The sequence below is a fragment of the Camellia sinensis genome, chromosome 7 (assembly GCF_055761805.1).
Source record: "Camellia sinensis isolate YWXY chromosome 7, ASM5576180v1, whole genome shotgun sequence".
In the NCBI taxonomy this organism is placed as follows: domain Eukaryota; kingdom Viridiplantae; phylum Streptophyta; class Magnoliopsida; order Ericales; family Theaceae; genus Camellia; species Camellia sinensis.
Window position 1 is genome coordinate 18,181,798 of NC_138967.1, and position 11,880 is coordinate 18,193,677.

The following is an 11,880-nucleotide window of genomic DNA, read 5'->3' on the forward strand; positions in this document are numbered from 1 at the left end:
ATTTTGGACATTTTATTTTTTAACTTTTTTTATTATAATATTAACATCAAATAAAATTACTAAAAAAAATATCAATAATTTTGGGACATCCTATCTTCCAATTAAACTCACACACCTAATACATCATGATTTAGGGTTTATGAGAGTACCTACCTCCATCATCACCCATCCATCTTCCCCAAATCCCACCTTCAAAATCTACCCATCCTCAAAACCTTAAAAACTCTTTGATGGCAATACACATCCACATCCATCTTCCCCAAATCTCACCTTCAAAATCTACCCATCCTCAAAACTTTCAAAACTCTTTGATGACAATATTCTGATGGTAACGGTGACAACCATTTAATCATTTACACTTCTTCGTCAATGACAATGAGTGAAAGTTTTTTCGGAAACCACAACTCCATGAGATGAGAGGAGTACATTAATAAAAGTTCATAAGAGGTTCATAACTTTAATGGTGTTCTTAGCTTAGAGGAGATTGGCTTTATAAAGGTAAATTTCTTTAAAAAATGACAAAAATAATGAAAACTGTTCATCATTTTTTTTGAAACTGAACTCCCGAACATATGACCAAAATTCAAGAATATAGGCTCGAATATTTTTTATTTGTTCGAGAATAAGTAACCGAACACTTATTTCCTTAGGTCATTAACAAGTAAATATGTGGAGATAAAATAGTAATCACCATCGTAAGTTTTGTTAAAATTTTTGAGAGAGTGGCTTTTCAAGATGCGAGGGTGTGCATTTAATTGAATGGATGAAATATTTCACAAGAATAATTTTGATATTATTTGGGAAGGAAGAAATTTTTGAAAGATTTTAAAATTTATAAGTAGAAATCCAAAATAATTAGAAGTCCAAAATAATTAATGGGATGCTAATAACAGCACTCAAAACATCAAAAACATCATAGAATTTTCAAAATTAGAAATATGTCCTATTATTTCTCATTAACAGTTTACCCAACTTTACACCATCTACCTGGCCCTCCATTTATGATCAGCCAATCTTCCTGAAATTTCCTTTAATTTTCTATGGCCGAGAAAGGCAATTACGCTGTGTTTGTTGAGAGATTTGAGAAAAAAATTAGAAAGAAAAAGGAAAAAAAATGTATAAAACTAAGTAAAATGTAGATATATTTTATTCACATTTCACCAATATATTTCCATTTCTTTTACAAAACACTTCACAAATCCCCTAACCTTATACATCATTAAGTTATTTTGGAGATATAGGAAAAGATAACTCAAAATGATGAAGAAAAAGTAATTTTTCTGAACATAGCATATTGCAAAATTAAATAAGAGTGCTTCAAATATTTAAAAACAGTTCCACAATGGTAAAATTTTCTAGTCGATCCATCAAACAGTGAAGACAAATAAGAAACAGGTAAGAGTCTCGCAAACCCAATACACATCATGCCTCAGAAATGTGAGAATCTTTGACAGTTTCGCGCCAGCCATACTCCCTAGCTCCATCCTGATCGACAATTTTGATGACAAAATTTGGGGGTGCTATGACCAGCCTGGACCGGATCTCCATTATGCACTTGTCGACCAGGTCAATTGCTTCATCCAGTGACATGTCAGGGCGGTAGTGTCGGTCCATCATGGAAAGTGAGAAGTATGATCCGTAACCAAATGCTGCCTTGTCAACCTTGTGAAGGGTGGCGATATAATCGATGTAGTAGAGGGAGGGTCCTGTCTCCTTGTCGTAGCCAGCCAGAATAATATTCACTGAGTATGGACTCTGAAAAGCCAAAATGCGAAGGTTTCAGCCAATTTCAGTGTCAGAGGAACTCAAAATACCCGGTTTCACCCAAAGAGCATGCGTGTAATATGATTAAACATTCTAGAAGCAAGAAATATGGTAAAACATTAAATGTAATTAAAAGCATGTAAATGTACAGCACATGAAGAATCATAGTGGAGTTCTCTCCAAAATATAATAAATTCAGAAACGGCAATTTAAATTGTTAAATCAAACCTAGTAAGTTCACAGCAAGATTCAAAACAATGGGAACAAATAAAAGTTACTAAGGGATAAAGTAAAGTTATTTGATAGTGTTCGTTTCTATTTAGAACAACCTTGTTTCTATTTTAGAACAATACTAACAAAATCCAAAACAATAACTTAGCTTTGGAACTTCCAAGATTGACCTTACCCAGTAATTTGTAACCAGAATTGGAGTTCTAGATTACCATACCACTTGTCACACTAATGGTCCAGATTCTAAATTATATCCAGTAGTGGAACAGTTAAATTTATAAAAACCGTAATTGGGTTGACACCCAATCCATCAAAATGGCATGTTAAGCATTTCATTGTCCCCTAATTGAAAATATATATCCAAATGGCTACCTTACTTTGTAGTGATGCATGTTGTGCAAATGGTATCCCTACCACATTGAGCCTTCAAGCAAGCCAAAATGTGCCTCTTAAAAGCTTGAAGGACTCCATAGAGAGCCAAACAGACTTGACCAAAGCCTGAGGCCAGATGTAAACTAAACAGTATGTGAAGCCATACCTAGGCGAAAGGTTAAATCAGCTTAAACCCTTATCCAACAATCAAATATCTAGCTAGGAAGCAACAAAAAAATAAAGCACAATCAATTATTATTATGACATGTAGTGCTTCCACATTGACAAGTAAGCAGAATCTAAACATTATTAAGCAAGACATGTTTATAAATGATGTCGAAGCTTGGTGAAGCCCACGTTGTTTCAAGGAGAATGACTAAATATAAGGCTACCAATTATGTCATCCATTTATCCCAATTAGAGAAACTAAAGCCAGTCATGCCATTAGGAAAACCAGAGCTTCTATACTAGTCATCTCTTTTTTCTGTATTTTTGATAACAGTAAGGTTTCAAAAAAAGACACATGAAGGGATCGTCACCCATATACAAATAGAAGACAAAAAAACAATAAAGCCCTATTATAGTGTATACACCTCCACAATGTATCAAGCGACTTTACAAAAGAACAGACCGAGAGAGGGGTTAACCACCCCCAACTCTGAAACACAGCCGAGATTTTTAGCCACGCTGACCCAATACAAACACGATCCTCTCTCTCTCTCTCTCAGTATAACCAACTCTTCAGAGATTCTTGGTGCCAATTCTTAGTATTCACTTAATATATATATATATATATATATATGTACACATAATCCTTACTGTTTCATTTTCACTTGCTGCATGGGTATATATTTGTTAGGTGCAGTCTAATGTTGTGTTGCATAGAGTTCCATTTCCCCTAGAGTACTCGTGTGACGAGTCCACCAAATATGACATGAATAAGAGTGTGAGATATGTGTTTGACACTCGAATCTAATTTAGAGACTTGAATCTTTTAATTTGTTACAATATATGAAGAAGAAAAAAACTCACATTTGCTAGTAAAGCAATATTTTTAACCTCTCACATAAATTATATATAAAAATTTTTACATTTTTCCTAAATCCTGTTTAATTTCTAATATATTTCTAATAATTTGCAATATCTCATCTGAAAATATTATATAATATGTAATATATATGCGTATATGACAGCGTACATATCCTAAGATCTAAATTTATGAAAGTTAGACTCTTAGATCCACATCCACACCCGATATTCATACTTGAGTCCATGCAACATAAGTTTGATGTAATAAGCAAAATAGCTGCTTTAAGAGCATCTCCAACGGTGAACCAAATTTTTCACCAAATTTGAGTAAAAAAAAGTCAATTTTCTCAATCTGATACCATTTGCTCCAACCGTGCATCAAAAGGGAAGTGGTCGACCGGTTGGTTGACCGGCCAGTCGACCGGTAAGGCAATTTTATTTATTTATTTTTTTTTACCTGTTTGAACCTTTTTGACCAATTTGAACCTACCTATTTGAAAGGGAACCGGTCGACCGGTTGGTCTCCTCCAACGGTCACGCACAGTAATTTGGTAAAACCTGTATTCTGTTCTCAGTTTGATGATTTTTTTGTTCAATTCTCATTTTGATACCAGTTTGGTGAAATCGTTGGAGCTCCAAAAAGTGCATTTTTCACCAAATTTCAAATCTGATGCCAGGTTTGCTGAACCGTTGGAAATGGTCTAACCAGTCTAATTAGACGGCTATTTTTTGTGTCATAAATAATAGTATTGCAACCAATACAGGGTAGATGTGTTCAATTGTGCACAAGCTCTCCTAGGCATTTGCAGCAAATTTCATGGCATCGACACTAACTGGCCTATTTCTATTTTGAGAAATAGGGAAAAAGTCAATTTTCTTTTTTGGTAAATTATTAATAAGTCTTAATAATTGAACTTAATTTTCACCAAGTCCTATTGAAAATAAGTCTAAGTAAAATTGTCGCTAAAAATAATTTTTTTAACGATTTTTGCACATATTGCTAAAAATTGACAATTAGCGACTTTTTTTGTCATGATTTTTATAATTGTTACGAGATGATCTAAATAAGTGTACTTTTTTACTTTTTACGAAAAAATGTGAAATATGAGTTGGGTTTGAAGTGATGTGGTAGAGAAATGATGTGATTTAAATGAGATGATGTGACTTAAATAAGTTAGTGACTTTTTAACTTTTTGAATTTTTTTGTATTATGCCAAACTAGGCCTAAAATTTACAATTAGTGATGTTTTTTCGTGATGAATTTTTTAAACTGTCGCTGAAAGTTAAAAATTATTAACTTTTTGTGACGATTTTTTTAACTATCACTAAAATTTATAATTACTGATATTTTTTTGTGACAATTTTCAAGTTGTCGCTGAAAATTAACAATTAATGACATTTTTTTAATAGTGTTTAATGAAAACGTCATTAATTATTATAAGATTTATTGGATAATAAATCCACCTACCAGACCTATATGTAAGTTTTTCTTAATTTTTTTTAAACTTTTTTTTTAAAAAAACATGCAAAAAAATAAAAAAAAAATGTGACATAAATAAGTCATTAAGCCAATAAACTAGCCTTTTTTCTAGTTGCCAAAATAGGGAAAAAAAAAAAAAAAAAAAAAAAAAAAAAAAAAAAAAAAAAAACCCTAATATACACTTATCAAACTAATAGTAATACCCATAATTTCGCGAGCGGATCCTCTAGAGTGAATTCTCTAGAGTGATCCTCTAAAGTGGGATCGGACGGCTGAGGATTTTTCAAAAAAAAAAAAAAACAGATGATGGCTCTCGCCCATCTCTCTACTCTCTCCCTTTCTCTTCCCTCACTCTTCTCTCTCCTCATCATCTTCCAAAAACTCTCTCCAATTCTCTGCAATCCACACAAACTCATACATTTCACATCACAAAAATGGAAACAATTCATGGATTCAGACTCTAATTTCTCTCTCTTCTCATCATCTCAACATCAACAAATCTCTCACAAGCATTCGCAAATTCATGGGTTGGTTCAAAGTACCAAATCGAATGCACAATGTGTTCCGCCTGCGACAACCCATGCAACACTCCACTCCTCCCCCCTCCGCCGCCGCCATCCCCTCCTCCCCCGCGGTCTCCATCTCCTCCGCCGCCGCCGCACTCATCTCCCTCCTCCATTTGTCCCCCGCCGCCGTCCCCTCCCAGCTCCGGCACCTTCTACTACCCTCCGCCGCCTCCCTCTCAGCCCACCACCTACTCCTACCCTCCACTGCAGCCATCTGGCGGTGGCGGTGGTATGGGCGGCTTGTACCCGCCACCGCCGTACCAGAACTTCCCGACGCCGCCGCCGCCACTAGCCGAGGTCTTGATACATGGATTGATTTTCAGAGATTGATTTTTAGAGATGGATTTGTGAGATTTGTTGATTTTGAATGGTTTTCTTGATCAAGAAAATGGAAAAGAAAAGGTAGAGAGAGAAGAGGAGAGGAGAGGAGACCATGGATTGAATTTTTTTTTTTAAAGAACCTCACCAAAACGACGTCGTTTTGGTGAGGTTCAATGTCAGCCGTTAGATTTTTCACTCTAGGAGATGACCGTAGGGTTTTCACCCTAGAGGATCCGGACGCCATAATTTCCAACAAAGAAACAAAACCCTAATGTTAATACAAACCCTAGAAATGCAAAATCAGTATAAAACCCTAAAAAGATCATACCTTCCGCAACGCAGTGGCGAGCTCCCCTCGAGTGAAATTCGCAGCCGCTGCAGTTGTCAACGGAATGCCATTGCGGAACTGATACAACGCCACATTCTTCTGTATGTACTCCGTAAATTGAGCTCTGAACAAAACACCAATTAGTTCAAATACGAAACTGATAAAGAAGACATAAAGCAAAATTGAAGAAATTTCAGTCAAAAAAAGCCAGGAATTTTGAGAAAGATCAGAATTTAGAGAGAGAGAGAGGACCTGTCACCGGGTTCGCCGCTAGCGCCCATGAGCTTGTGAGAATCGAGGATCATGATCTTGTCTTCATTCGATTTGTGAACCAATATGCTGTGAACTGCCGATGAATCGGCGACTACCAGAGCGAAACCCTTGCCTACCATTCCGAACACACACTCCATCTCTCTCTCTCTCTCTCTCTCTCTCTCCTCTGTTATATATCTATGTATGTATATCTCTATATCGCGGTTTTGATTTCTATGTGATTGCTCTGCTGAGGCCGACTTGGGAAACAAGAATGCCGAGACCGAGAAATTAGAGAAGAGAAAATTGCAATCACACCCCTTAACTATTGACTCATTTACAATAATTACCTCGGGGTTAAAAAGTCTGATGCGTAAACCCCTGCTATTCTTCTTCACTGCAGTTTTAACACAAATTGTGTATTAGTTTGATATACGACAAAATGTAACAAAAGTATAATTCAATTTTATGTGTTAAGATTTGTGCATTTTAGTAAGTGTGTCTGTGTGAGTGTTATATTGAAAATATTAAAATGTGTGTTAAAAATAAAAATAGAAACATAGATGTGTTTGGTATGTGTTTGTAGAGTAGTTTTTTAGATAAAAAGTACGAAAACTTGTTTGATTTGTCTTTTTTTATAAATGATTTTGGAAAATTGTTTTGGGAAGAGAGTTTTAAAAAAAGTGATTAATTTGATATATATAAGAGAAATAGTGATTTTGAAAAATAGGTAACCAAACAAAATTTTGAGATTTTTTTTGAAAAAATTTGTTTGGTTTGATTTGATTACCCTTGAAAATTTGTTTGTAGAGAATTTTTTCCAAAATTTTTTCTGAAAAACAAACCAAACAATTGAAAATTTGTGCCTAATACTTTTTTTTTTCCTCTCTTCCACTCCCTCTATTCTACTCTTCCTTCTCTCTTTTTTGTTACTGTTTGTCACGTGATAGAGCTCTATTCTTGTTTTTCTTTAGAATAATGTTATATGTATTACTTAGTGTACTAATTAGTATACTAACAAATGATATAGCATAATTTTAAAAATTTTAATTATTTGTAATTTGTATAATAGGTTGGGTCAACAATAATGTTATAATACTAGTTGGTACATGTAGCACTATCATTTTCTTTATCTATCTCCACTAAATTTGTTAAATCTCGCGCCACAATTAACAAAGACTTGACATTTGCCACCGTCAACAATATTTCTAAGGGCATCTCCAACAATATATTAATTTTTTTATAAATTTAAGTAGAAATTTGAGTAAAAGTTTTCTTTGACATCAATTATTCCAACGGAGGATTTTGCAACTTCATCAAACCATTGGTCGACCGGGCGAACAACTGGCCCATTTACCGGGCGGACTATAGGCCGGTCGACCGGCCAGTGTAATTTTTTTACAAATTTTTGTCTTGAGGTAGTCATTCGGGAGACATCCAATAGTGAAAATCCAACAGCAATGAACAATGATTTGATAAAAGACACATTAATCCTCAATTTAATGAAAGAAAATTGAAATCTTAGGTTTAATGAACTGTTGAAGGAGCAAAAAATAACTTTTTTTATCAAATTTAAATTTGATAATAGATTTAATGAACTATTAGAAATGGTCTAACACATCCATTAGAGCATAATTTTGCGCAAATCATCAAATGATAATTGATTCATATCAATTGTTTGAATTAATAAAGATGATAAAAAGAGACCAATTTCTTTTTTAAATCTTCATTTTTAATTTATGAAAAAGTGAAAAGATAAAATTTTCCCTTTAAATTATGAAGGGAAAAAAAACTTAAATTTATAAAGCCTCCGTTTGGGAAGTGGGTTGGCTTTTTAGCTTTTTGACTTTTTTGGCTATTTTAGCCTGGGCTAAAAAGCTTGGTTTGGGAAGGACTTTTTGGCTTTTTTGACTTTTTTTGTGAAAGAAGAGTGTAACGATTATGGGTTGGATGTGATGTTTTGTTTGTTATGACTAAAATAGCCTATTTTATTTTTTGTGGCTAAAATAGCCAAAAAAGCCCAACCAACTTCTTCCCAAACGGTGCCTTCGGTAATATAATACAAAATAATTTCATTTATTTTTCCTTATGTAGTAACCTAAACAAGATAAGAGACCATAAAAAAAAATTAAAAAAAAAAAAAACAGAGAGAGAAAATCATTCCCTTTTCTCTCCTATTTATTCAAATTTAACTTCAAACAAAAGAGAGAAACTACAATTTTTTCTTTTCTTTCTTTTTTTTTTCTCTCTTGAATTTTAGACGTTGAAGTATTAAGGCCTCGTTTGGAAAGCAGCCGGTTTAGCCAAAAAATCAAAAAAATATTAAAAAAATCAAAAAGTCAACAACTCATACCAAAAAATTAAAAATTCTTTTTTCTCTCTATTTTTTACACATCTTTTCGTAAAATGTCAAAAAATTATTCCAAACATATTAATTTTTTTACATTACATTTTAACTAAAAAATCAAAAAATTACTAAAATAACATGTTTTCAAACGAGGCCTAAACATGGGAAGAGGCACGTGGAACAGGAGTATAGGGACAGCCACTGAACAGTGGGCACGTGGCACCTTGATAGAATCTACAAGTGCATTGCCAGGAGGCTTGTTGTTTGTTGGCTCGGTCAGCGACTCTCCATGAGCCCTTGATTCACAGCTTTGAGACACTTGGTGCAGTTCTGAAAGCATGTTTTTTCATTTGGACAACCACCACCACCGTTGATGACTATCTTGCAGTCTTCATAATCTGCGGTCTCCACCGCTTTGACTTCTTCGACTACTTCACACACCAATGCTATAAAACCAACCAACAAACAAACAAGTCATCATTACTTTCTACGAACAGTAACAATCCAATTAGTAGTAATATTGGTAGGGGTGATAAACTAACCAAAGAAGTTGAACTCGACTCTTATTCAGTTTGTTAAAAATTTATTTTTAGTTTGTTGAATAAATAAGTTAAAATTAAATATATTTTTGAGTTCGTTAAAGATTTCAAATCAAGTTTGAACAGTAAATTACTCGTTCGGTTTGTTAAAACTAAATAAAAATATTAAATTATTTAAGCTCGGCTCGACAAAAACTCGTTTGAAATCCGCTCAAAAGTTTAACGAATTAAATTTGAACAAATTTTGAAACTCATAAAATTTTCAAACCAAACTTAAATAGCTAATTGTTCAACGCATTCGGTTAGTTTATCTTCTCTAAATACTGCTATACAAATTAACAAATTAATAACTTTACCATGATCAAAAAAATAATAACCTTATCAAATATATATATATATATATTCATGCAAGTCATAGTATAAAAAAAAGTTAAGTTTGTGTAATGTATAAGTATGATTATTGTAACAATATTCTTTCAGATCGTGGAGTAAATTACATGTTCAAATCTTAGGCCAAGTTTGGAAAGTTTCAAAAAAGTCAAAAAGTTAAAAAATTATTTAAAAAATTAAAAAGTTATCACTATTCACCAAAAGTCAACAATTACGGCTGCACAATTCTCAATACTAATTTTTCCCTACACATTAATTTATACAATTTTTAATACACATTTTTCCATAAAAAGTCAAAAAGTTAACCCAAACATTCATATTTTCAACCTCAACTTTTTAGTCTAAAAAGATAAAAAGTATACTTATTTAGGATACCCCAAACAACCATTTAGTATTTATTCAAAGATTTCAAATTTGGTCACATGATCTTTTAAATTATGAGTTTACCTTCAATTACACATTTAACTGAAGAGTCCTTGTTGGGTTTGGTAGGCCTACTTGAAGTTTATTTAGCTAATTTAAACCATTTATTTTGTAAATTTTACTGGGTAAAGCATTTATGCAAAAAATTAAGATGATCAGTGATCCATAACCAAATGATTGTATCAATTTTTTCTTTAAAAAATTCGATTGTCTTCTTACAATCATACTATATATTTTTGTAAGGTAAATGAGATTATGATAATGTAACTATCAATTTCAATTAATTTAATTTTTTTTCTTCAATGATCTTCCCAGTAAATTATATAAAATGAACGATTTAGATCATTAAGACGAGTCTACCGAGTCGAACAACACTTCTCTAGTTTGATTCCCCACAGAAGGGATGGAAAAATTTCCTTACCCGATTGATTGTATTTGACCAAACCCAATTCTAATTAAAAAGATTTGGGACAACATTAATAGGTTAGAGTTAAAGAGAAATAGATTAAAATTGTCAAAATTATAATAAAATATGAAATTATATCATTAAAATAGTTAAGTTAAAAATATAAACTTTAAAAGCAAAACGACTTATTGCAATTGCCATTTCCTTCTATTGTGAGGTGTATATGTAGTGCATGTGTTTTGCAAGGGACATAGTTGTAGCATGAAGCAACCTCTGGCACAGAGAAGGAGAACCAGAAGGAGGAAAGAGAAGAATTTGATCATGTTCATCCTATATATGACACAAGAATATTAGATGGGAGAGATGAGCAGGTGAGTCCTCAAACTTGATCCCTATTTATATGAGGAGAAATATCACATCAGTAACAACTTTGAAAAAATAATTATAATTATGTGAAATTTTATAAATATTAATAATTAAAATTATAAATTTTTCATATATACATATTTTTTAAATATTTCCCTAGAGTGTAATTATCCCTTTATATTATATATTATATAGTGTGTATCTAACTATACACTATATATATATTGAGAGGGTAATTTATGATCTGGAGTTGGGCCGAGGTAACGGCCGAGCAGGTTGAGGGCCCAACAGTGCATGGGGCCGAGCTGATCAACTATCCGCCCGGAAAGGGGCTGCCAGAACTTGGGCCGGACAGAGTTTGGACTGTGTGCCACCCCGGACCGTACAGAAACTGCTCGGCCAGGAAGTGACCGATCGGACCAGGATGCTCGGTCCGAGGATGGTCGAAGCCAGACAGACCGAGTGACCGGCGCCCGGAAAGGCGTGGTCAGCCGAGGTAGTTGATTGACCGGCAGGAAGGCCGACCAAAGGAGGTGCCCGGGCTAGGCTTTGCCGGGATGCCGCCTAGCCCGGTCCTCCATGTGTTTGTCCGGTTAGGCGCATGGGTATGAAGCATGGCATGGCCGTGGTAGAGCAGCTCGGCTGCCGAGCTCCAGCTGTGAAGTCAGGCAGTTGAGGTTAGGTGATGTTCAGCAAGGTCTACGCTGACAGATGGGATAGCAGAGCCACGTGTCAGGAGATGACTGGGAGTGGGTAAGGGGCTCAGAAGGTATATAGGCATGTCTGCGCCCCCATACGCGACACACGAACATATCTGTAAGGACTTCTTACACTAAAACACTCTCTCCCTTCTCTCTATCCATCCTAAGGTGTGTGCTAACTTGACCGTCGGAGGGTTTTTCCGGCCACACACCGCCGGGTAGCTCACCATTACTTGCTCGCAGGTGAACGGACATCGACGGAGCTCGGAAGAAAGGAATACGGGCTTGCCGGAATATTTGCTACCCGTACAATTGGCGCCGTCTGTGGGAAGCTTGACAGACAAAACCTTGTCTTCCAGGTTCGT

The 11,880-nt window shown here is 34.6% G+C and overlaps 1 protein-coding gene across 1 annotated transcript; it reads right to left on the reverse strand.

Annotated features, from left to right (window-relative positions):
- Nucleotides 1–1,261: 1,261 nt before the first annotated feature.
- LOC114281731 (proteasome subunit beta type-2-B) lies at nt 1,262–6,712 on the reverse strand. The gene is made up of 3 exons (XM_028224284.2): nt 6,344–6,712; nt 6,092–6,215; nt 1,262–1,755 (listed from the first exon to the last, which is right to left on the reverse strand). The coding sequence occupies exons 1-3, from the start codon at nt 6,499–6,501 to the stop codon at nt 1,423–1,425; spliced, it is 615 nt and encodes a 204-aa protein (XP_028080085.1). The 5' UTR covers nt 6,502–6,712; the 3' UTR covers nt 1,262–1,422.
- Between the last annotated feature and the right edge of the window lie 5,168 nt (nt 6,713–11,880).